The sequence below is a fragment of the Nanorana parkeri genome, unplaced genomic scaffold (assembly GCF_000935625.1).
Source record: "Nanorana parkeri isolate BGI_ZX_2015 unplaced genomic scaffold, ASM93562v1 scaffold144, whole genome shotgun sequence".
In the NCBI taxonomy this organism is placed as follows: domain Eukaryota; kingdom Metazoa; phylum Chordata; class Amphibia; order Anura; family Dicroglossidae; genus Nanorana; species Nanorana parkeri.
Window position 1 is genome coordinate 579,436 of NW_017306412.1, and position 26,635 is coordinate 606,070.

A 26,635-nucleotide genomic window follows, 5' to 3' on the forward strand; every position below is an offset into this window, starting at 1 on the left:
GTTATTACTATTCATCATACATAGAGGGATGCATTGGTAGAATTTGATTTTTTTCAGAACCAGCACTAACGTTTTCAGCAATCTGAGCTACAGTAGCTCTTCTAGTGGATCAGACTACACGGGCCAGCCTTTGCTCCCCATGTGCATCAATGAGCTTTGACTGTCTATGACCCTGTTGCCGGTTCACTGGTTTTCCTTCCTTTGACCACTTTTGGTAAGTTCTGACCACTGCAGATAGGGAACATCTCACAAACACTGAAGTTTTGGAGTTTCTTCACAATTTGGTCCTGTCAAAGAATTTCAAATCCTTATGCTTGCCCATTTTTTCTGCTTCCAACACATCAGCTGCAGGGACAAAATGTTCACATGCTGCCTAATATATCCCCCCCACTTCCAGGTGCCATTGTAAGAAGATAATTAATCTTATTCACTTTACCTAGGGATGCACCGATACAATTTTTTTTGTATCGACTACCGATATTTATCTTTCGGTACCTGCTGATACTGATACTTCCGCTAGCATAGAGCCGGCTTCCCGGGCAATCAGGAAGCCGGGCGCGCTTGTCATTATACACCTCTCGGCTTTTTGATTGCCCGGGAAGCCAGCTCCATGCTGTTTGGCCAGCTCGATGCTGATTGGCCAGTGAAGCCAGCTTCCCAGCCAATCAGCATGGGGTCCGCTTCCTGGCCAATCAGGAAGCCGGGAGGTGGGTCATTACCCGGCGCCCGGCTTCCTGATTGGCTGGGAAACCAGCTCCATGTTCCCTCGTGGTACTGCCGGTCAGCGGAAATCTCCCTCTGACCAGAAGTTCTGGTATCGGGGAAGGTATCAGGGCATTAGGGCGAGTAGGAGTATCTGCCCATATACTCGGTATTGACTCTTACCTTGCAGTGTATTCCAGTACTATAATCCACTGTTTACTGTAACCAATTTCAGAAAGTAGAACTCTGAACACACACGATGTGCTTAATAAAATTAAACAATATCTTGTTTTTATTTGGAAATAACCTCTTTGTACATAGAGAATGGTAATGCCAATGTTACTGGGGCTGGCGATCCTCCAGCAAAGTTAAATATGGGAGTTTTCATCAAGGAGTTAGTGGAGCCAACACAGTTTTATCTCTGACTCAGCAGAAATGAGTTACTTTTCTGTCAGACTTGCAGGCATTAGTGCAAGGCTCTGCCAGTAGAAGTATTCATGGAACGGTGCAAGTATAGGCTGGGTCTTATAGTCCGTGTATGGTCAAATCACACCCTGGAGACAAGCGGAACATGATCAGGGGCCATGTCATCTGTTACTTCTGCCCAAGCTGAGACAACTAGAAGGGAAACAGGAAACAAACAAATAAATATATAAAATTACACAGATATAACCACCTTCATTACAGAGAATCTGTCAATGGGGGCTGACATGTTTTTGTGCAAGCTCCTGGGGGGTCATCCTTATGCTCTATTCACTAACTAGTGAGTCAATAATTTGGATCAACCATAGGAGTCTCCCCTAAAAACATGCCATAGGAAAGTAAATCCCTACTGGCATTTGATTTTAAAATAATACCGTTTTATCTGAAAGTACTTTTTCAGGCTGTTGTGGTAGATATGGGGAGGGTGATAATGGTAACGCTACATCACAGATATACCTGGCAACCAAAAAACTACATTTTCCTGCAGGTATGTAAGCGGTGTCATGTTATAGGCAGGCTTGGGGATGTTGAATTGGGCAGTCACAATAAGGCAGAGTTTTGAAGCACGGCATCTCTTCCCACATCAATCTAAAAGCACATTCAAATTGAAAACTAACATTTTAGGGACCCAAGCATGATGGAAATGATGTTTAAAAATGAATTCAGTCAATCAGGATTAAACATCTATTTTTCTAGTGCAGGTAAAATAGTAAATGTTTACATATGTCTATGTAATTTCTTGAAGTACAGTGGATCTCCACAAAAATTTAGAATCGCTGACACTACTTTTACCTTTTAAAAAATTACGAAACATTTTTCATAATTACTTTACCATTTGTTATTTTCAGATTTCTACATGTCTGGTTTTACCTGCAGCTTAATGTATGCCAAAATCAACCTGCAGCAATCACAGATGAATACATCAAGTTTGAGAAGTTATTTTCCAGTGCACCAAAGAGAAATAGAAATATGTTAAAGGAGAACTATGAGATGAGTGATTTCCACTCACCTCATAGTTCTAGCCGACCTGTGACAATGAGACTGTCGGCTCAGCTGTAGCTCGCGGTATACTGAGCTTAGGGTAACGGGAGGACGCTAGTTTGTGTACTCCCGTTACCCTAAGGAGAACTATGGGGAAAAACACTGACCCCATAGTTCCCGTTATATTCTTTATTTCATATCTTAAAGGAGAACAGTGTCAGAGGTAATGTGTATATGCCTTGAGGCTTTTGTCTAAGGTAATATGTATAGGGCAAAGCAGTTTTCAGTTGTAATTTTTTGCACATTGGTTACCATTAGCCATATTATAATAGGATTTTTGCACTCACCATAAAAATCTTTTTTTGAAGTCTATTGATGAAGTCATTGATCGTCAGGTTATACTGCCGCCTACTGGAGGATTGGAATCTGGCAAACATAAAAACTGTAGGCCAGACCAGGATGACCCCGTAGCACCACCAAGACAACTTAGCTTTTAGCAAGCATTATCAAGAGCATGATCAGAAACACAAAAATAATTTTAAAGTTGAGTACAAAAATTTTATTTTTCTTTCTCATCCACTGAGGGAAACAGGAAGTTATTCAACTTCAGGACATACAAAAGCAGTCCAACTGAGAGGTGGGAAACGCATCAAATGCTAACAAACCCATAAAAAAAACAACAAAACAGGGGACTGCCTACAGACAAACAGCTGCCATAAGGACCTTATGTCTGAGGCTGGCAACAGAAGAGGCCTAAACATCTACTGGTTAGAAATTAGAGAATGTGTGAACAGAAAACTAGGGGGCAACCTTGCAAATCTGTAGTTAAATGAAGAAAAGTCCAAGAAACACCCACAGCTCTAGTACAGTGTGCCTACAGAGGAAAGGGTGAAACCTGACCCTTTGGATCTTAAGCTTAATAGTCTGTCTGTGCCACCCAAAGATGGTGGTGGGAGGCCAGTGCAACCTTACCGGGACCATTCTGGACGGCAAAAACTAAATCACACTGTCTGTAAAAAACAGTGGCTGAGAGATAGGCTCTCACAGCCCAAACCACATACAGACAGTTTAGGAAAATTTCCATTTGGTGAACTGGAGCCAGACACAGGGCAGGTAAAATACTGTCCCAGTTTAGGTGAGAGGCAGAAACTACTCTAGGGATGATGTCCTGGGCCTCAAAACCCCCTGGTCCCTTTGAAAGACCAGAAAAGGTTCTTTGCAGTATAAAGCCAGTTCAGGCAGATGCCATGCAAAAGTGATGGCTTCAAGAAACACTACCTTGTGAATGGAGTGTAAATAGAGGAACGTCTCTAAAGGGTTAAATGGCAGCTTTTGAAGCGTTAAGAGAACTAAATTCAGATCTCATAGGGTCATTGGGCAACATACAGAGGGAGTTATATGGGAGACACCCTGAACAAAGGTCTTAATCAATGAATAAGGGGCTAGTGGTCTCTGAAACAAAACAGCAAGAGCAGAGACCTGACCTGTCCAAACTCAGTTGAAGGAATAAGGATTTGTCCCACAGGTTATTGCCTAGGGTGGATGCTCGGAGACTCTCACCAAGTTAATATGTCTTCCACATGTGATGATAGATCTTGCGAAAATGTAGAGTTCATAGCTTAACATGGTCTTAATCACCAGTTCAAAAATATCCCGTCTCTCAAAACCTGGACTTCAACCATCCCATTAACCACTACTGTGGTGGCAGCAGGGCTCTGTAAACATATGCCCTTTGGAAGGTTCATGTAATGAAACCAAGTGCCTAAAGGTCACTTCCAAGCTAGCCCCTCAAAAAGTCTTGTACAGCAGGATCCAGACATGGCACCCCAAAAGCCAGGCTGTGCATGGCCACACCAAATAGCTGCTTTTAAAGAGACCAGCTCCAACTATGCTAGTAAAAATTAGGTTAGACTTTTCCAAGTAGAGCTCAAGAAAATACTCCATTCTTCTAGGACACTAGCAAAAAGCTGAGGCATGGTGGTAGTAGGAAGGAGTTATTCTGTGCTGGAATACAATTTTTATTGATTGCCAGAAACAAATTCAAATCTACGGAGATTGATGGGCCAAATCTGGACCCTAGGTTTGAACCAGCCATTTAAGTGGCTTTCACATCTGTGTGCAGAAAAGGCACCCATTACCTGTTTAACAAATTGCGATGCATTAAAAAGTTCTGTACAGCCATAAAGAACGTGCTTTCCTTGTTTGGTCTAAAAAAACAAACAAAACAAAACACAGGTTAAGTTAAATAAATGCTCTACATTTTATATGTTGCCAAATTAAACTTTATATTACTAATGCTTCTTAGCATCCTACCATTACTGGTATCCCTAAAAGAGTTAATAGTAATGTACAAGTAGCAGACCATAAGGATAAAGAAATGGTCCCAGGAATGGCTCAGAGGAACTGGCAAGGGCCACATAAATAACATCTTTGACAGTGTAAGCAAATGGAACAACAGGCCTTAGCAACCAGTAACAGGATCCAAAAGCAAAGCAAAACCAGAGCTGGTTGTCTGCCATAAAACTTTATTTTTATAGAGTAGATTATTTTTTTGCATGTCAGTCAGTGAAAATTATCCGCCTGATGAGGAGGAGGAGGTAGATGAGAGACAGCAGGAAAGGAAAGTAGCAGGACAGTGAAATTCAGGGAAGAATAGAAAGAATGCAGGTAAGGAAGATAGATGGAATAACCACAAAACGTGTTGGTGGTAGCAAAAGAAAGGGACAGAAAACAGGAAGAAGTTTGGGGAATGGACGGAAAAGTAAGAGAGATGAATTAAGAAAATAGTACACATAAGTGACAAAGTGTTAAACGGTATCCTCATTTAGCCTTAGCCGCTAGCTGCGAGAATGCAATAGCTCAGCAGGGAAGATTCGCCCATTCATGGATAGGGGCAATCAAACAATCAGTGTTTTGCCAGATTAAGGTAAGTGTAATCTGATGCTTCAATCTGCAACTGATCTGACAATCAGCAGACTCCATGCTGGCCCTTGCCTGTCTTTTAGACTTCTGGAGAACACCACCACACTGCTGATGACTACATAAGCACTGTTGTTCTTGTAATGTCACCCAATTACCTCTTCCTTAAGTCCACCAGTTAATAGGGTAGCATACCTGTTTCAGGTCAGGTTTTAGTATTTAGATGGCATGTGGCAGTGTAAATAAAGATAAAGAAATTACATAATTTTCTAAAGCAATACATAATTGATGGAATGAGCATGTACATAGGTTTTCACACCATCAAAGTTAGCCCTTTTATTCATTGATGACAGAAAGTAGATGATGATGTGAGAGCCTCTATACGAGGATTAAATAAAATAATGTGTTGCAATAACAAACAGAATACCCTAAATGAAGAGAACTATACCATCTGACATATACACTAAAGAGGCAAGCAAGTCATGATATACACCAACCTTTATATAGTCTACTAAATTCTGATATTCAATATAGTTTCCTCCTCCGACAACAAACACAATGGCCTGTAAGTGAAAAAAAAACAAGATTAGAATGATCCACAATCTTTCCTGAGCACACATCTGGATGTGCAGGCTCCTTTAAAGGAGAACTATGAGGCGAGTGCTTTTCACTCATCCTCATAGTTCTAGCCGACCTGTGACAATGAGACTGTCACAGGTCGGCTCAGTAGATCGGGAAGTGAGCGAACACATACCGGCGTTCGCTCACTTCTCGATCCTGTCACGGCAGAGAGCCGTTACAGGGGAGGGACTGGATTCCCGCCTCCGATCCTCCAGCGCTGACTGGCGGAACGGACGGGCACAGCTGGCTCTGCCTCTAGATAGGCAGAGCCAGCTGTCACTCACGCAGCTGGGCGGATCCAGACATAATTGTCGGGATCTGTTTCAGCTGCGGTGTCTTAGGGTGACGGGAGGACGCTAGTTTGTGTCCTCCCGTTACCCTTAGGAGAACTATGGGGAAAAGCCCTAACCCCATAGTTCTCCTTTAAGACTACTACCAACACTGTAGCACCAGGGCCTGTCTGGAAAGTAAATGGATTGCTTAGGTAGCCCCTTGTATTAAACTGTTTTGGTAAATCTAAGGGATGTCTCTGCATGGACATTGTACTCAGATTGTGTGTGTGCAGACAGATTTACTTTTACTATGCCTATGCCAGGGGTGCAGAAGGATCCTTTGTATACTCAGTTGTACAGCTGTACATTTTTGGTCATTTCAGTGCCATATTGTGTGGAAGATTATCGGACACATTTGGCCAATAACTGCACTGTGAACATGGAAAAAAAGCAACAGACAGTATCTGGATGCCAAAGTCTTCCTATTTGGAGATAACAGTATAGGTACCCATTGTTTCCTATTGGGAATGCAAGATATGTCCAGCATCTGAAATTGAAAGTCCCTTCCTGAAATCTTGTAAAAGCACGTTTTTTTTTTTAACCCTGTAATCCAATTTAAAAGAGAACTATGGGGTAAGTGCTTTTTCTCCCGTGACCCTAAGCTCAGTATATCGCGAGCTACATCAAGAGGCAGAGCCAGCTATACCCGCCCCCTCCCCGTCCATTCCTCCAGTCAGTGCTGGAAGATCAGAGCGGGGACAGGGGGAATCCCTGCGGGGAGCCGTGACTGACTATTGAGCCGAAGTGTGACAGTTTCATTGTCACACATTGGCTCGAACTATGAGGATGAGTGATTTTCACTCACCTTATAGTTCTCCTTTAAGTGTATATAACAAACATAGTTTCTGTAGTCCACAAATAATTCAGATTACTTCCACATTACTTTCTCTGTAGTGATGTTACATAACTAAAGAATGATTACTATGGATTAGAATACGAGTTGCATAAGGCCATTATGAGTCTTTTATATTGATGACAGCTCAATATCTTTCCTCACATGCTAGCACATCAGCAAATCTGTACAAAAATGTATTTGTTTAAGCTTTAGGCTGTGTTCACACCAGATAAATGCTAAAATGCTGCACTTGAGCAAGTGGCTGGTGTCTGCTGAGTGACATCAGTTGTGTTCTTACGCACACAAGACACTGTTTAAGTTGCTTGTTTTACTTTATTTGCAGTATACAAAGTATACACTCCATTCAAAGGTCTCTGTCCAACAGCATGATGTCCTGCGCTGCAGTAGCCTCCAGGAGCCATCTAGTGCACCAGACTTCGCACCAACCTTGTGGTGTAAATGGGCACATAGAAAAAAAACCTCTGTGTGTTCTTGTAGTGACGTGGTGTTCCAGTACGGAAAAACACCAGTCATCCTAACTGGTGTGAACAAGCCCTTATAGTATAAAAGCTTTGTAACAATCCCTCATTTATAATAATGATGTCTTATTTAACGACAGCCTTTTAGACAATAACATAGCAGGGTGAGCTGAGCTGCTGAGAGAACCACTTGAATTCCTTTAATGCTTCTCACTTGAACCTCATGTGAGGATGAATTGCTACACAGTGGTTGCAACTACAGACGCATTTGAGGGCTTCTTTTAAAGCTTATGTACTGAATAATATTATGTAAATACTTGAATGTTCATAGAATTAACCAAAGATTCACATTAAATTAATCATGTCCCAGGTACAGGCAAGGAAAAATGTGAGGTAGAAGGCTGCAAGGCCAAGCTAGACTTTTACAGGAAAAATTGAGATGTGCATGAAGTCTAATGATAGTAGACACTATAATCTGTTTATACATTTTCTTTTTTCATCAAAAGCTCACTTTCAAATTGTCCAGGGTTACATAAAGTACATTTACATTTTATCTGACTACAAAGCCCCTGTGCATCTTCAGAAAAATAACAACCCATGGCTTCAATAGTCATATGGAAGACCAAAATAAAAATTAAAATAGGAACTGTGTGCAGTCACTTCCTCAGAATTGTTCAATTTCTACTCCTATTAACTAGCAGACAGATGTGATGTATACACTCACTGGCCGCTTTATTAGGTACACCTCTTTAACTGCTCGTTAACACAAATATCTAATCAGCCAATCACATGGCAGTACCTCAATACATTTAGGCATGTAGACATGGTCAAGATGGTCTGCTGAAGTTCAAACTGAGCATCAGAATGGGGAAGAAAGGTGATTTAAGTGACTTTGAACATGGCATGGTTGTTGGTGTCAGAGGGGCTGGTTTGAGTATTTCAGCAACTGCTGATCTACTGGGATTTTCATACACAACCATCTCTAGGGTTTAAAGAGAATGGTCTGAAAAAGAGAAAATATCCAATGAGCGGCAGCTCTCTGGTCAAGAATACCTTGTTGATGCCAGAGGTCAGAGGAGAATGGCCAGACTGGTTCAAGCTGATAGAAAGGTAACATTAACTCAAATAACCACTTGTTACATCCGAGGTATGCAGAAGAACATCTCTGAACACACAACACATTGAACCTTGAAGCAGATGAGCTAGACCACACAGAGTGCCACTTCTGTCAGCTAAGAACAGGACACTGAGGCTACAGTTTGCAAGAGCTCACCAAAATTGTAAAATAGAAGATTGTAAAAACGTTGCCTGTTCTGATGAGTCTCGATTTCTGTTGTGACATTCGGATGGTCGGGTCAGAATTTGATGTAAACAACATGAAAGCATGGATCCATCCTGCCTTGTATTAACAGTTTAGGCTGGTGGAGCTTCGTATCATGGATGTGCAGCCCACAAATCTGCAGCAACTGTGTGATGCTATCATGTCAGTATGGACCAAACTGTCTAAGGAATGTTTCCATCACCTTGTTGAATCAATGCCACGAAGAATTAAAGCAGTACTGAAGACAAAAGGGGTCCAGCCCAGTACTAGCAAGGTGTACCTAATAAAGTGGCCAGTGAGTGTATTTCATTCATGACAATGTACGGTGAAGAGAGGCATGCACAGATACAAGGCTTCCATTTATCTTAAAGTAAAAAAGGAACCCATCACTATTACTTTTGTTAGCCTCTTCTGTACACTCCACCTTTGCCAATAAGATCCTCCCATAGGACAGAAGATGGCTGCTGGGCAGGGCCAAGCGCTAAAGTCAGGGAACCTCGAACCCTTTGCAAAACTAAGGATTAGAGGGGTGCACAGAAAGAGCATCGAGTACCTCGTGGGGTGTAGGCTGAGGCAGGAGTTCATTTAAAAGTTTAAAATAGTTGACAAGTTCACAATCAACAGCTAGCTATTATATCAGCAGTCCTCACAAAATCAGAAAATGAGAGAATTAACATGACACATTCAGGCACCTAAACAATTGTGTCATTAGAAATGATAGAACATTTTAGAATGAGGTTCTTCATTATACATAAACCAAATAACATTTATTTTTATCCGGATACTGTTGAATTCAGTGATGTGTGGATATTCTATGAAATTGATACAAATTAGTTACAGTTACTGTTAGATTCTGGCAGGAACTTGACACAGGCCTGATTTTTATAGAGTCTGAGTGTAAGAAGAGCTAAGAACCATAATTACAAAGAAAAATTACACAAAAATAGAAAGCATTACTTCCCATGATGTTCAAATCTGCCAAGAACTTTAGGTACGGCATGTGCAAAACTCTCTTGGAATTATATGTGGTTGTCAGTCAATTAGGATATTTATATTGTGATTGAGGTGTTACTTGGCTTACCTCTTGAAAGGGGTTCTTGTTCCTTGGTACAGAACTATTATTACAAAACAAAAGGTACATGTTAATCCAATGAAGAGCATACTTCAGGTCCATGCTAATGAGCTTGGAGATAGTAAAGCTAGACAGGAATCGGAGAGGACAGAACTCTGGGAGCTGCCATTGCTGGTTTGATTTAAACATTCAGGCTCTAGGCCTGTCATCCTGATCCCGGGCTTCACTGCCAAGTGAGGCACTGTCATCATGATCTTGGTTTTAAAGTCTGGTGTGTCAGTGATCCTAGCTTCACTGTCTGGTGGGGCACAGTTATCCTGATCCTGGTTTCATTGCCTGAAGCATCACTGTCAGCCTGATCCTAGCATAACTGGTACCTAATAAAGTGATGGGACTCATGACCTGGCTCCTGAGTTCCTCCTGGACAGTTACTTACCAAGTGGTGAAGCTGAAAAAGCATTTACAGCCTAACAATGAACATCTTTTATTAGCTAATTTTTAGTCTGTTAAATATACGGGTGAAAGCAATTTATTGCATACAAATGTTACCTGTTGATCCTGCCAGGAATCTAGTAAGCTAGTTGCTCTCTGCCTTAACGGTACTGTTATCAGCATCGTTTCCAGTTTTTTTGTGGACTACAAAACCCCTCCCTTCTGTGTTATTGAAAGGGGAGGTGTTCTTTAGTCCTAACACACCTTCTGTCTTAGAATGATAATGCTGTCTCTCCATAAATACAGCAGAGTTAGTGAGTGCTGTCACCTTAGGGCAGGAATTGTGTTACTGGTAGGGTCACTGGGTTTAACCTCTTGCCGTCCGCCCGTAGTAAAAAAACGGACGGACGGCACCGCTACATCTGCGGGTTGCCGTCTCCGGACGGCAATTTTTTTCTGCTCGCGCGCGCCCCCTAGCGGTCACGCACGGGCAGAAAAGACCCGACCATTGCACACACCCGTTACCGGGTGTTTCACATATAGGCGATCAGCGGGTCCATAGCCGGGTTGATTCCCGGGATTCGCTGCCCCATCTTCGATCCCGTGACCGGCTCCGAGGGCGTCAGGAGGAGGAGGACGGGAGATCAGCTCCTTGCTGATAGGAAAAAAATGTAGTCACCATGTCTAAGGACTAGAAAGCTGCAAAATATTTCCTAATGTCTTAGAGTTAAAGAGTCTTTAAAACATTTTAGCAGAGGGCAGCTCTGAAATTTCTATTTTAACAGTTTTTTTTTTAAATAATACAGCCGTTGACAGATATGATGGTATCCTTCCAGGAAAAAAATACCCCCCAGATTTTTTCCATATTTAACAAAAATTCAGACTTTGTTAGAATATTTTAAACAATAAAGCAAATGAAAATCTCATGGACAGAAAAGATGGAACCCGTGACCCAATATTTTATTGCACAACCTTTAGATTCAGTCACTGCAAGCAAATGATTTCTGTAGATCTCAATGAGACTACTGTATCTGCCAACAGGTAGTTTGGTCTAAACTTATGGAGTAAACTGCTTTAGTTGTCTCAGGTTTGAAGGCTGCCTTCCCCAGACTGGATGCTTCAGCTCTTTCCATAGATGTTTGTTAGGATTTAGATCAGGGCTCATAGAAGGCCACTTCAGAATAGTCCAATGTTGAGTACTCAACTTTTTCGACAATTCAACTTCAACATTTACGAATGTTTTTAGTTGTGTGTTTTGGATCATTGTCCTGTTGGAGGACACAAGATCTGTGACTGAGGCAGTGCTTTCTGACACTGGGCAGTAAATTTCGCCTTAGAATTCCTTGATAGTCTTGAGATTTCACCCTATGCCAGATGCAACAAAGCAGCCCCAAAGCATACCCAAGCCTGCTCCATGTTTCACAGTAGGTATGGTGTTCTTTTCTCTGAAAGCTTAATTTGTTTTCATCTGTGATCATAGAGCTGATGTGACTTGCCAATATGCTCCAGTTATGTCTCATCGGTCCAAAGAACAATTCTCCCAGACGCATTGTGACTTGTCAATATGCACTTAAGAGTCGGTTTTTTAAATGTTTTTCTTTCAACAGTGGAGTCCTCCTGAGTTTTCTTTCATTGAGCCCACTGTTACCCAAAAAGTGACAGATGGTTTTATCAGACACTGATGTACCTGGACCTCGGAGTTCAGTATCTCTTTGAAAACTTTCCTTGGTTCTTTGTCTACCATTCACACTATCCTTCTGTTCGATCTGTGGTCAATTTTCCTCTTGCGGCCCTGTCCAAGAAGGTTGGCTACACTCCCATGAACCCAAGGCGTCCTTATAATACACTACAACTGTAGTGTGGTGCACACAATGATAACAAACATCAGATTGGCTACTTTTATCCACTTAAATAGGCTAACTGACAGGATCACAAGATTGTAGACACTTGTAATACTAATTACAAAGTTAGTCCGAAATATTACTATGATCCAAATTATTTATAATCTTTTCGAGGGGTACCAACAAATCTGTCCAGACCATTTCAGAATACCTTTGTACAATAGGCAATGAGTTATCTCTTTTCACATTTTCTTTGCCTTACTCTATGACATACCAAAGGCGAGCCGGTATACATGAGAAAAGTACTTTTAATTGCATTGTTTTAAATGCATTGTTTCAATGAACTGTAAGGATACCAACCAATTTGTCCACAGTATACGACTGATCAAAACTTTAAGAGTCTAGACTTAAGCATTCAGTGAAAGTTTCATTTTTTTTCTTTTTACCTAGTCCAGCAGGACATTCTTTAGAAAAAGCTTTGGTGCCAACATGTTTCCTACAAAAGCACTTCTCTTAACCGCATTTGACACTAGTTATTAGCCACTTGTTCATTTAGATGAACTGTATTTTAATGTGAGACACTTTAGGATTTCCCTGTTTTAGAAATTGCATTTAGTATTTGTACAGTTATCGGTGCTGTTTGGTGCTGCTCCAAGCTGACAAAGAGGGGAGATCTCACTCAGGGGCGTCCCGAGGCTGGGTGACACCCGAGCGGTAACCGAGTGTCACCCCGCCGAGACGTCACTGCGTATGCGCGTGACGTCATCACGCACGCGCGGCAGTATTCTGATTCCTGCCGGCGGCCATCTTGGTGATGGACGCCGGCAGAGAGAGGAGGGGACAGTCACCCGGCGGGATAAGGTATGCCGCCGGGTCCCCTCCTCTCTCCTGATACTGTCAGGCTTTCGGTCCATGACCGAGCGGCCGACTTTTCAGAGGGGGGTGACACCAAAATGACTGTAAATCATTTTGGTGTCACCCCTCCAATGGTGTCACCCGGGTGCGGGCCGCACCCCCCTTGTGACGCCGCTGATCTCACTAAATACTTACATGTTCTACAACTAACAATGTTTAAACATTATATTACATAAGCCTATTATACCGTTTTTCATAATATTTAAAACATTTCAGACATACGTTTGCATGCATTACAAGGACAGGAAGCAGATATTTATTTCTATGCCTCAGCTTCTTAACAATGCCCAGTCAATATCAAGACTTGGGAGTAAACTGCCTGTTCAGGACCCCACTGCCTGATTTTGTCAGAGTAGCTGCCATCTTTCCTGCATGGGCTCCTGTACTGAGTGTCCAAATATTGTTCTATTCTACAAACATATTCAGGTATTCAGGTGTCACCTGTCATTTCCACGTAACATCTTGGGATCAAAGTATCTGTAGTCATCAGTTTCCTGTAGGATGAAAAAGGTCATCAGCATGAGTAAATTACAAAATGTATACATACATATACAGTATATTGTAATTTTGCTGCTATTACACCACATTTTGTGCCATGTTCAAATCTGTATTCAACCTATACTGGGCAGTGCGACAGCTAAGTTGTTAGTACAGTTTCTATGCTCTCCTTGTGTTTCCTCTAACTATCCAGAAAAATATGGTTATTGGCCCTTTTCTGGACTGAAATGATCAGGACCTTTGATTGTGAGCTCCTTTAAGTGACAGGGGCATTAAATCGTGAGCTCCTTTAAGTGACAGGGAATTAGACTGCGAGCTCCTTTAAGTGACAGGGGCATTAGACTGTAAGCTCCTTTAAGTGACGGGGACTGTGTAAAGTGCTGCATATTACATCAGCATTATATATATATATATATATATAAAATAAATACAGCAGATAAAATGTAAATGTTTTTTTAGTAACTGTGTTCCACATATGAAAACATTGGCTCCCCACAAACTGTAAGCCTGTTTGCCTAATTTATAAGGTGGCTAACAGGCTTATTAAAATAATATCAGCCCAACTTGCTTTCACACTGGTACCTTAACTGGAACACTGGAACCTTAAGTTGTAAAAAGAGAACCCGTGTTCTCTCTCTGGACACATTAGCAATGGGGTGATTATAATATACAATGAATGTAGACAACAGCATGTGTTCTTATTAGATCTATATTTGTGTGTCTAGTCATCTAACTAACTGATTCTTTCTGTTGACAGCCTCCAGAGTACCTCCCCTGAAATACTAATTTTAGGTTCACAGACTGAAAACCATCAATACGCCATTTGTTAATGATAGTTCTGTGTACTATTTAAGGTGAGGTTCACATGTGTGAACCTGTGTGCCCCTGGGAGTGAAGCGAGAAACCCAGCATATCTGGGGATGGACAGCATGTAGCTCTCTCAGATTAGCTGACCAAGCATCCAACACAGTGCCATGGAGGGAAGGCTAAAGAGTCACATGCTCCCCATACCTAGAATTATCTGATATTTCTCTTCACTCCAGGCAGGCGAATGGTACTGCAGGGAGTAAAAGTAGGGTGACTATATATGCAGGTCACCACATTGAAGTGAACCTTTTAACACAAGTTCACTTTAAAAATAGCACTTCATTATGGATGACAGTCTTCTAGTTGCTGTGTGCCACTATAACAGTACTATACAATTACACTTTTGCCTTTATAAAGACCACCCAAGCCCTGTCTGCAGTGCCGTGCACTGTCTTTTAAGCACATGTACACATAGCAGGGCCACTGCTCATGTCCAGTGAACTCTAAAAGCAGCGTGTGGGGGACCAGGATAGCACACATGTCCAAAATATGAAGTAAAATGCATGGCAGCTGATTTTCAAACAATACTGAACACAGAATATCCCTAAATTCTTTACCATACTGACACCTGAAATTTAGTGCTGGAATTTTGTACCCAACAGATGTTTAATTAGTTTAAGTTGCAACATTTTAGCCAAAAGCTTTAGTTTCTACTGTTATTTAAAATCAGAATTTTGATCACCTTAACCTGTTTTGGGTTGCTCTGCTGACACACATGGAAAATGAATACCGGCAGAGTGATGAACAAGGCACAATAGAAAACTTCAGCCAGACAGGAAGCAACTAAAATATTATTTTCATAGTTCACATCCCTAGCATACTGTACATATTTTTTACAGGATGGCCTTCAAAAGCTTTTACCAAGGTGTGTGCTTTATAAAGAACTAATTCCAAACTGTAAATGTAAAATTAAATAGCATTAAGTTTATGTATGTGTGGAAATTGATCGAAACACTGAATTCAGCTCAAGCTGCCCCTGGATGTGGACTAGACAAGTACATGGAGATCAAGCTTTTGTATACAAACACATGGCCCCCAGAGCCATCAGTTTACGAGCTCCTGGCAAAGGAACCAGCTTTAAGGAGGGCGTCCGGTTGGGGCCAGAGTCCTTTCCAAAAACAAATTTTTTTCTAATTCCTTTTTTTTTAAACTTGCAGCTGGAAGCAAATAAAGTAAAACCACCAATAACAAAACACAAATATACAAGAAGAAAAATAAAAACAACTGGTAGGAACAGAGCGATCCTTAAACACTTTAATATATTTATGATGCTTGGAATCGAGACGTCATAGAATAGGCCTGGGGCTGGCAAAACAGCTGCAAATGTTATATGCCCACTTTGAGGTTATGCATATCATAAAAAAATCTCAGGTTTTACAAAGCAAATTATAACCTGCTTTCCAGAAAGCTTTGATCTTGCCTTATTTTTTTTATTTAAATGTTACATCTATTTCTGTAACTGTAGATTATATACGGGAAAGGCCGAGGTACTACATGACCAATATCGTAAGTAAGTTACTCACCGGGTTGGATTTCACCTCCATTAGGCAATCAAGGACTCGGGTGACTGGTAGATTCTATAAAGACAAAGACCGACAGGTATGGACTGGAGCACATCTAATGTACTGTGAGATTTGTCACAAACTGATGTTACCGAAATGCACAAGGGGAATCTATAATATATATGTGAATGAAATCAGCCTAAAGAATAACTTAAGGTAAAACATTTTTTTCTAGTTTTGGATGGAGTGTGGAAAGGTTGGAATTACTGTCAGGTCTTAATTGCCATCTGTGTCCTAGCTGGGGGAGATCTAACCCCACTATTTGTCCTGGAGATCATTGTCACTGAGAAAGTGAGGATGAATCCAAACATTTGGCCACCGGAGCAGGGAAAACCATGCAATGTGGACATTTCTTGGATGACAACTGTTAAAAAGGGATCTCCCCTCACTTTGGAGGGATTGTCGCTCTCTTTCCTGTTGTGTCTCTGGGACAGGAAGTTCAGAGGATCTCCCCAATAGGGACAAACAGAGAAGTAAATACCTGACTGTGGTCCTTCTGATTCTATCCAAAAACTGAACAAAAAAATGTTTGCTGCAATTATACCCTAACATAAAAATAATAAAATGATAAAATTGTTATGTTAAAAAACCTTGCTTCTGTATATAATTTAGAAATAGCAAATGGAGCAAAAGCGAAATAAAGTACGTATAATGAGGAATTTAAGTGAACCTGTTTGCTTTTCCCTGCATGGGCGAATCATAGGTTTATTTGAAGATGATGTTACTTAACCTATATATGGCTATTTATGGCTTAAATTGTAGAACACTCTATATTCACTGGATTAGTTTGTGCCATTAGACAAGTATAAAAGTGAGACACAGACATGCAAGCAGTATTTAGCCAATTAACTGCTGTGAAGTGCTATGTAGATTTAGTAGAGTGTGATCATAATTATTATGTTCGAACATCCATGCCCGCATTACAACTTTATCACAGCTGGGAAGCCAGAAGCTGCCTGTACTTGATGTTAAGGGTCTCAGACCTCTGGCTTGTAGTAGAGAAATGTTGGGAGTACAGACTTGTCCCATGGCCCTTCAAAGCTGCTTTATCTTATATAGGTGACTGATGTCTCTAGTATTATGTTTGGCGTAAAACAGAACAATATGGTGTACTAATTTAAATTTCCATAGACACACACATTACTAGCTATAGATATTCACATCTTGCAGCTGACATTCTGGGAAGAGCAGACACATTTACTAAGGGCACAGCGGGAAATGTGACAGAAAGTTCTGTACCCAGTGTGTGTATCAAATGTCCAAACACTTTCACAAAGCTTCTTGTTTTGAGCGGCCAAAACAAACAGGATGGGGGAACTGGGCAGGATAGGAAGGCAGCTGTATTAACCCATATGCAGATGTGATGGATGGGAACACAAAGAGTTTCAGCCCTACAGCATTCAACAGTGGAATTGCAACACTAGTATCAACGTGATTACCTTAAACTGAATGCAGGCTGTGTGCTCTGTGCAGGACTGGACGGCCACACATCTGTGTATATGTGGTGCACCACAGTATAATGACATGCCGAAGACAGGGCTAAACTCACGGCTGACCCTATCTGCAGTCACTCAGCACATGCAGCTTAATGACATTCTCAACGGCGGTGGGGGAGATTCTAGTTTACACTTGTCAAAATAAAGCCTGCTCCATAGAACGTTTACCTGCTGCTTTAAAACCAAGTTTTTCACCCCCTCCATAACAAACTGTGACCCCGTATTCATGACTCTGGAGAGCAGCCTGGAAGTAGAAAAAAGAAGGCAGGGTATAAAGAGATGCATCCTCTGTGCCAGATCCTCCACACTGCACAGGCTGCAGAGAAGACCATCATTGTACCTGAATAAACAGTGTGTAGCTTTGAAGGCTTCGGCTGTAGATGTGTCTATGTAATCTGTCTGACAGTAGAGGGAGAGGGGGCACAGTGGGACAAGAGATCCTCTGTGGTGGAAGAGAAATGTGCAATGCCAACCTTGGCAGCTTTTCCAGCTTCCCACGGAATGGCACAGAAACACTTTGTCCTAATAGGGATGGAATATGAAAGTCACAATACTACTAGGAGGGCTGCAACCTAACATGTGAGAGCAACAGGTCACATACAGGTGACTTGTGCTTGAGGAGAGGACAATACTGTATGTAGAATAACTTACAGAAGAATGACTTCTTAAAAGGGGTTTTACGCTTTAAAGGAGAACTATGAGGTGAGTGCTTTTCACTCACCTCATAGTTCTAGCCGACCTGTGACAATGAGACTGTCACAGGTCGGCTCAGTAGATCGGGAGGTGAGCGAACACATACCGGCGTTTGCTCACCTCTCGATCCTGTCGCAGCTCTCTGCCGTGACAGGGGAGGGGCTGGATTCCCCCATCCCCGCTCCGATCCGCCAGCGCTGACTAGCGGATCGGACGGGGGAAGGTACAGCTGGCTCTGCCTCTAGATAGGCAGAGCCAGCTGTCACTCACGCAGATGGGCGGATCCAGACATAATTGTCGGGATCTGCTTGAGCTGCGGCGTCTCAGTATACCGCGAGCTGTAGCTCCTTTAAGCTAAAAGCCGACTAGTGAAGTGCATATTGGCTTTTAGCTTTTAGCATTTAGTGCGTCAGAAGAGCATTCATAGGAGAGCCATTAGACTGATTCAATCAGTCTACTAAGTGGAGAGTTACAACAGGTGGTTTTTGGTACTATGGTCACTGACAGCAATGTGGCAGGAGAATGGGAAGGATTTGCACAAATAATACTCATTTATTTTTAAATACATTCCATCATACTTTGTATGTTTCATCCAGCACCTAGCTAATTTACCAAAAATAATTGTCAGAACTGGGTAGAATGAAAAACATTTAAATATGGCTACAATTAAAATGTATTATTTGTGTTAATGTGTTTTTAACTTAATTATGAACACAAATGGGATTTGATAGAAAAAAAATAATTTCATTCTATATTGACTGTATCAGATCAAATGCTAGAAGATGGCTTTACATTTTTGCTTTTTTTTAATTTTCCCTTTATATCCATCTGATGTGAAATATAACTATAGACATAGTATGGCAATCTCAGGCTGTGTGAAGATATTTACAGTTTTCCTTATATGGGAGATTATGAAGTAGCGCTCCAGTAAGCCTTTCTTTGTGTTTATACTATTTTCTTTACTTCGGTATTTATGTTGTCAGTTTTACAGAGTCCTTAGTGGAACTACAGTGGCAAATCAAAATAGATGCCGCCAGTCCCCGGAAAGCAAGGATGCTGCCAGTCCCATAGCAGAGATCTGGGACACCTAGTGCAATGAATTACTTTTTGGAAGCTTCTGATGACTCCTGCTTGAAGCATACGGCTAATTATAAGGGCTCATTCACATGGCCATATAGGGCCAAACGTGCGTGCTAGTATGTATGTATGTGCCCAGGAGTGTTATGTGCAGCTCTGGCCAGCAGCCTGTAAAAATTAAACAACAGGCTGACAGATGCATTGGCTGTACGGATCTCCCCACACATCCGACCATTACATCCGTACAAAGATGGATACGCAGTCCAGAACATAGACAGACTGCGTCCAGGGTCCTGCATCTGTCCCTGGATGCAAGGCCAGATGTGCGGGATCAGCTTATCATTGATTTTTTACAGGCTGTATGGATAACTTGTGACTTTCAGGCACCTATACACACACATGTATTGCCCTCTGTGGCTGTGTTAATGAACCCACATAGGAAAAGCGTTGCTTAGATTTGATCATCCCCAAGAGAATTCTATTGCTTTAGGGAAAACAAACCTCTCTAAACTAATTACAGAGTTTTATATGATGCAGTTATCTGACACTTGCCTTCAAACCACTTACTACCTCCAGAAACTGGGAGGATCTAACTGCTATAATAACATACTCAGATCTAGCTTTGTGATAAATAAAAAAACTTTGGGAAAAGGCAGTCTTTCCTATTGGCAGATAATGCACCTCTGAGTTCATTCTGTACACAAATCACTGCCATGGTTAAAAGTAACATTTAATTTTGGGCCGTTTTAGAAAATCAGCTGGCTGCAGTCTAAAATAGAAAGTCATTTTCGTAATATTCCTATTTGAGAAATTTGGTAGCAATTACATATGTAATATTAACATTTTCTTTTAAGAACTGTCAGTGTGTTATAGACACAATCCCTGAATGTATTGCATTTATGAATGTCTGCACTTGCAAAAAAAAGAAAGAAAAAAATGGGGATCAAATTCTGATAATCCTGTTGTTGCAACCTGAACATATATAATAATCAACATATTCACATATGGTGTTTAAAGAAACTTGCCACTGAATGTGTATATTGCCTGTTCTTTTTTAATACCCATTAACACCTACAAAACTTTATAACAAATTTTAAAAGCCTGGGACATATAATCATATGTTTTTTTTATAACTGATACAGCTATTTAATAAGCTTCTACTAGTAAAGTACTCACAAAAACAACACAAGTTAATTTCTTACCCTTTGGATTTAGTTGCAGAAAGCCCATAACTAGCCGGTGCTGATGCCATTTTTGCAAATGCTCTATTAAAAAAAAAAAAAGACCTTTAAAAATCACATTACTGTAATAATATAAACTGCATTACTTTGGTCTACAAGCTCTTAGTGGTAACTACAAAATGCATAAAAAATAAATGGTACAACTTACTTCCACTGTTTAATGTAATTTAAAGGTGCCAGGTTGCATCCTGCATCCTCAAGTGCCTTCTTATACTGATCCACGTCAGTCTGACACAGAAATGATAAGACATGACATAAAATAAATGTACATAACACACAAATGTTTACCTCCCCAAACCCTCTGCAACAACTAAAATCCATACATATACAGTCCATACACGTACAATTTAACTCACATTATTAGATGCTGATATTTGTACTACTATGTGCATCACTTATTAATAAAAGGCTAAAAATCTTGGTACTCATTGCCTGCAAAACATAAATGAATGTTAAATTAACCATTACCAGAGAATCATTAATGGCAAATGGGGAATTTAGGAAATGGCCATATGGTCCAAGCTGTCTCAAACCAGACACACAAAAATACTGGGATTCTGAAACAGCTTTGCATGAAGTCATAAACTAAATCTTTAAATAATTTTATATCAAAGTATTTTAATAGGTTTTCAAAGAAAGAATTAAAAAAGCACAGTGCTGACAGGACATGCAAGATGACACACATTTTGTACCATCTAGAAAAGGTATTCTAGGATAACGATGAGCAGATGGAGGTATAAAAACGTCATTCAATTGATGAAATAAGCAGTATAACCATGAACAAGTGAATCGCATTGAAGAATTTTACATATATCTTCTTGGATTAACTATTTTCTATATAAAAAAAATCAACATACTAATGCCCATAATGACAAGCTAGAAGCCTTCCAGTGGGCATTATATAGTGTGCTGTATTTTGACAGCTGCTTCCACTAGTGAGGAATACTTTGAAAGTCTCATGCAATATATGCCAATATGGCTACTTGTTGTGAAAATCAAGAGAATGCTAGTGATCAAGCTAGGTTGAGAAAAAAAAAAAAACACAAGTCCATTGAGTTCAACCAACAGAAAAAATATTAAATACATTGAACATTTCCATATATAGAACCCTATATGAACAGTTAATCCAGAGAAAGAAAACCTTATAAAAGGATGGTCCAATTTGTTCCAACAGGGCAAGGCAATTGAAAAACATAAACAAAGATTTGCAATATCCTTGTGCTTTGAGGCAACGTTAGCCATTGTATGGTGTCAATATTAAGGCCAGAATTTGAACACCAAACAGATCAGAACCTAAATTTATTCCAAGCAGGAGACCTCCTGCACTTTAATATTCTTTCCAGAGTCCACCCATTGCTAGATTAACAGAAATATCTCCTAAATAAGAATTACTCTACAGGCATTTAGTGAAAGTTGAATGTAGGACGTTGAATCTAGCTTTGTGTCCTCATCAGTCTCCTCACTCTCTGTGCCAGATTCATGCCAGTTTAAGTGTCCAGGAAAACCAAACAGGAGGAAATTTAAGGCCGCAGTGGTTCCTAGCATTGGCAGAGTGAGCACCCATCCTATTGGTTTGCCCCAGCCTGAATCTTGCCTATTTTTCTGTTTTGTGATTGGTCATGAAGAGAGAGTTGCAGAGCTGTGACTTTAGCCCTGAAGTCTATGAGACCTGCAGCGGTACCAACACAGTGGGTTTTAACCCTGTCTTTCATGATCTGCATACTCGATCCAACTCAGAGACATAGAAACTACTGAGGTTGCAGGGTTAAAATGAAAGCCAAGCAACTAGCATTTGTGGAAGGAGGTAAACAATAGGAACTACCATATTGCTCCTAGTAAAGGCCTACCTAAGAGAATCCTCAGCATCTTTTTGATTTGCAAAGGTTTCTTTTTGTTATTTTTCTAGACTGCGGTGATAAAAAAACAATTCACAATTCATTCATAAATGTACTGGAAATATTTGCAGTAAAATATAGTACTGGCAGTACCTCTGATGGAGGCTGTGCAGACGTGATGTAATAGATCAAGAACAACCGCATCTTGTCTTCTGGAGTTCCAGCTACAAACAAAACAGCAGGAAATATATAAACACGTAAAACACGCACTAAAAGAAACCATTTGCTGCTTAACCACGAGTAAATTATATAATAAGTTATTCCCAAAATGAGTATAAAGTTTCAAAAGGTGTATGTGTAAATACTTTGTAGTTGATTCACTCAGTCTTAGCGGCTACATTACTGTTAAATGTACCAATATGAGCACATGTTGTTTTTAGAGCAAAGTGAAACAGACAGTCCTCCTGAGAACATGAGGAATGACCTACATGTCACAAATTATAGGAGAATTAAAAAGGTTTACCATTTTCAATAAACCAGTGGGAAACCCCTTCATTAAAGCTAAAGCCAACTGAGGGTCTCTCCCATAAACCTTATCCATGGAATCTTTGCTACTATGCAGCTTTTCTCTGTCTTAGGAGAAAGACAACAATGGTGTGACAAAGAGAGTCCATGATTTTATAAAAGACAAAAAAAAGGCAATATGCCGGCTTAAAGCTGAAAAGAAGTGAAAATACTGTGTGGTTGACGGTGCAATACTGACTAGAGAGAAAGCTGTAGAGAAAAGATGGCCAGCTCTGATGACACTACGTAGAGAGGAAAAATATGTTCTTTATGTAGGTGAATTGGTTCACCTTTCAAAACATTTCTGATTCTGTTTTGTGAGTTAGGGCCTGTGTGGACGGGCACCAGTTTCACATAATTTTGAGATGCGTCTGAAACCACTTGGAATTCATGGACAAGTTAATTTGCCCTGCAGTTTACCTTGCCTAGCAGATTACATCCTTTTGACCTGTTTCAAGTAGGTTTTCTATTCCTGTAGACTTGTATGGGAATTCAAAACACCTCTGGTACAAGCAAAAGCCTGTCAACACAGACCCTTCTACAGCCTTATACTACAATAAATACAGTAGTGTTTCCTCACTGAAAGATAAGGTAGCAACAACTCTAGGAAAGAGGGACACTTTCCAGCACAGAGTACAGTATTTAGGCAATGGACACACCCCTGCCATGCCCCCAGTTATGTAGACCAATAAGAATTTATATGCTTAAAAGTAGGGATGCACCAATACCGATACTAGTATCGGTGCTGATGCCAAGTATTTGGTCGATTTCTCGTACTTGCTCAAATGCTCCGATGCCTAGCCCGATACGTGAGCTTCCAGTATCAGGAAGCCAGGCAGCGAGTCATTACCTGCCTGGTTTTCTGATTGGCCAGCTTCTCGACCAATCAGGAAGCCGGGCAACACGTCATTACACAGCATTCGGCTTCCTGATTGGCCAGAAAGTCACCTCCATGCTTTCTCGTCACCTGGTGATGGGGGAGCATGGAGACGTCTTCCTTGCTAATCGGGAAGCCGGGTGGCGAGTCTTCACACGCCGCCTGGCTTCCCGGCTAATCAGGAAGCCAAGTGGCGAGCCATTACACACCGCCAGGCTTCCTTAATGGGACTCCCAGTATCTGTATCGGCGAGTACCGAAAAAAAACGGTATTGGTGCATCCCTACTTAAAATTATTGGTTAAACCCAGGACAGCCTTTTTTTCATAATAATGTTTCTTTTATACTAGCTGTTTAAAATAGCAAAAAAGATAATGAAGACATAAGATTAAAGGTTTTACTGCAGAATAACACTTTTGGTAGGTAAATAGAACCTTTTCATAGATATCTGTACAACAGCCCAAAAAGAGGGACAGCTAGGGAGGAAAAAGGGACAGAGGGATTTGGTTCCAAATGAGGGACAGTTGGCAGGTTTGATGTTAGACTAACAGCACTGTTCAGTCTATTAATAGCCTAATTGGCTGATACTACTGACCCTTTCTCCCCCAGGCTGTTCAGGGGGTTACAGGAAACAAATATATGTCCCTGGCAGTATTTCCTCAAAAATTTGCCCATGCACTTTAGAGTTTCCGAACAGCTGGCTTCAACTCTCTCAGCTTAGCTTCCCTGAATGTCTTGTCCAGTATAAGATCACAAGGGACAGTACAGTTTCCGGCAGCTGTCCATCTACTAGCTTGGAGAAGGGAGGAGCAGAGCAAGACATTGACTTTTCCTGCTGTGCCTATGGAGACACAAAGAGCTTACTAGCACACACAAGGGTGCTCCAATGGACCCTGAAAGGGAAAGGAGCCATCTTAAAAAAGGGACTTGTGCTCAGGGGACCAGCTGAAACTTTTAAACATCAAGAAGCAGCATTCATTGTAAGGTCTTATTCACACTGGGCGATTTGGGATTCCTGCCACAGGAAACTACAATTTCCTGTGGCAGGAATCCCAGATCTCCTGTTTATATGCAGCCACTGTACCTGTTCAAGTTAATGACTGGGTGACAGCGGCCACATATGTAAGAGGCAGTCCGCATGTAATCGTGCAAGTGAAAACTTATTTTTCCCCCCCACTTCTGGCAGTTTACCGCTTACCTTTGTACTATTTCAGGTTATTTACTGGACTTAAACTGCTTACGTTTCAATGAAACCTGGAAAAATGGGGGTGTTCTAAAACACTCATGTTTTTCCTGTCCCACAATGTCTGTCCGACGTGCGTGCTCCCGGCCGTGTGCATTTAATTCCACTGTGTCTCTCCTCTTCTCCCTGCCAAAGATCTCAACTGCGCATGCGCCCACCCCATCATCCTGCATGGCCGTCCGAGAGGCTTCAGATGGGAGGGAGCGGCGGAGACACAGGTAAGTTTTCACCTATTCATTTTTTTTTTATGTTTTTCCACATAACTATTTAAACTGACAGTTTAAATCTACTTTAAATCTGTAGTTAAACCTAACTTTTTAGTTAAACTTATTTGTATTAACAACTCCATTTGTGCCTCTTAGCTTTTTCTTTCAACTATTTGTATACAAATGTTTTAAATCTGTATTAGTATTTGACAAATTAGAGAGCTCAGTGCGGGGGTAGGGATTGTGGCTGGGGGGGAGACCACACTTTGGCATCCCTGTCTAGGGTGCCAAAGGACTGCATTTGCATGGTATGTGCATGGTTCAGTGTACATTCATTAGAAACTTTGCTGGTATGGTAGTATGGTAGGCAGTAGAGCAGCTTTAATTGAAGGAGACATACAAAGTCTATTCTACCAAAAAAAAAAAAACCCTACCTGCCAGCAATCTTTTTATTTGAAGATTTAAGTTCCACTTAAATTCTAATGAACACACTTGTACAGTATAACCACATTTAAATGATCTCATCAAAAGTAAAAGGAATACCAAATGTGGATAGTCAAGATGATTAGAAAAATATACCTATAATGACTATTGTTTGATGCGTGTAAACTTAGTATGCTTTGTAGATCTTTTTCTTTCATTAGCAATGTATTTACTGTCTATACTGTTACAAAATATATCAATATATATCAAAATATATCAATATAGCAAATGGTTCCATTGAGATGGAAAGATACTGCTACAATAAGGGTCACATGTTTAAAGCTATGAAGATCTGTGCCTGCAATTAGTCAGTTATGCAGTGCAACAGTCTGTAAACCCTTAAAAGCATTACATGGGAAACATAATTCTTGGCTCCCGTGCACAACCCAAGTGATAATCCTTCTCACCTAATAAAAAGAGTTACTTGTTGCTCTGATACATGGCCAGTGTGCAATGCTAAGATATTATGAACATTAAACAATAGCCAGGAGGCAACCGTTCTACAAGACCAGCTTGAATGGAATGGAACTAAAATGTCTATTTTCTCAACCAATATATTCTGGATATGAAAGACTTTTTCCTTAATGAAAATAATGCACAACCCCCCCCTTTGTTTTGTTTGAGTGCTGAATTGTTAAGAGTGTCTTCTAGGAAATTTCCTAGTAAGAGGAAGTCTCTCCAAAGTTAGGGCATATCTTCTCTGAGACAATCGTCACAATAACAGGTATCCCTCACTTGTTGTTGTTGTGACAGCTTACAAAAGTTGGATTTCCCATTAGTTTCTGTACCAGAGCAATGATAATTAGCACACACAGAGAGGATGAATCTCTCAGCAAGGAAACAAATAGCAGTTAATAGGTTCTAACCCTCCACCACACTATCCAAAAACTTTGTCTTTAGATACACTTGAATTTAAATATTAAATAGATGAGGTAGTGTGAAAATCAGAATGTTTTAGTTACCAGTAAAATAATTTTTTGGGAGTACAATACAAGACACAGGAGCCGTCTTTACCATGTGTTATACTGCCACCTTGAGGTGACTGGATACTGGCAAAAAAGC

The 26,635-nt window shown here is 40.7% G+C and overlaps 1 protein-coding gene across 1 annotated transcript in view; it reads right to left on the reverse strand.

The window, feature by feature from the left end:
* Window positions 1-971: 971 nt before the first annotated feature.
* Window positions 972-26,635, reverse strand: part of SCFD1 (sec1 family domain containing 1) — a 107,591-nt gene continuing 81,927 nt past the window's right edge. The window contains exons 16-25 of the mRNA XM_018554151.1: window positions 22,356-22,426; window positions 20,516-20,595; window positions 20,329-20,391; window positions 17,525-17,600; window positions 15,822-15,875; window positions 13,375-13,427; window positions 9,755-9,788; window positions 5,583-5,648; window positions 4,305-4,373; window positions 972-1,320 (exon numbers count right to left, since the gene is read on the reverse strand). Coding sequence (XP_018409653.1) covers window positions 1,297-1,320; window positions 4,305-4,373; window positions 5,583-5,648; window positions 9,755-9,788; window positions 13,375-13,427; window positions 15,822-15,875; window positions 17,525-17,600; window positions 20,329-20,391; window positions 20,516-20,595; window positions 22,356-22,426 — 590 coding nt within the window. The 3' untranslated portion in view covers window positions 972-1,296. The remainder of the gene's footprint in view (window positions 1,321-4,304; window positions 4,374-5,582; window positions 5,649-9,754; window positions 9,789-13,374; window positions 13,428-15,821; window positions 15,876-17,524; window positions 17,601-20,328; window positions 20,392-20,515; window positions 20,596-22,355; window positions 22,427-26,635) is intronic.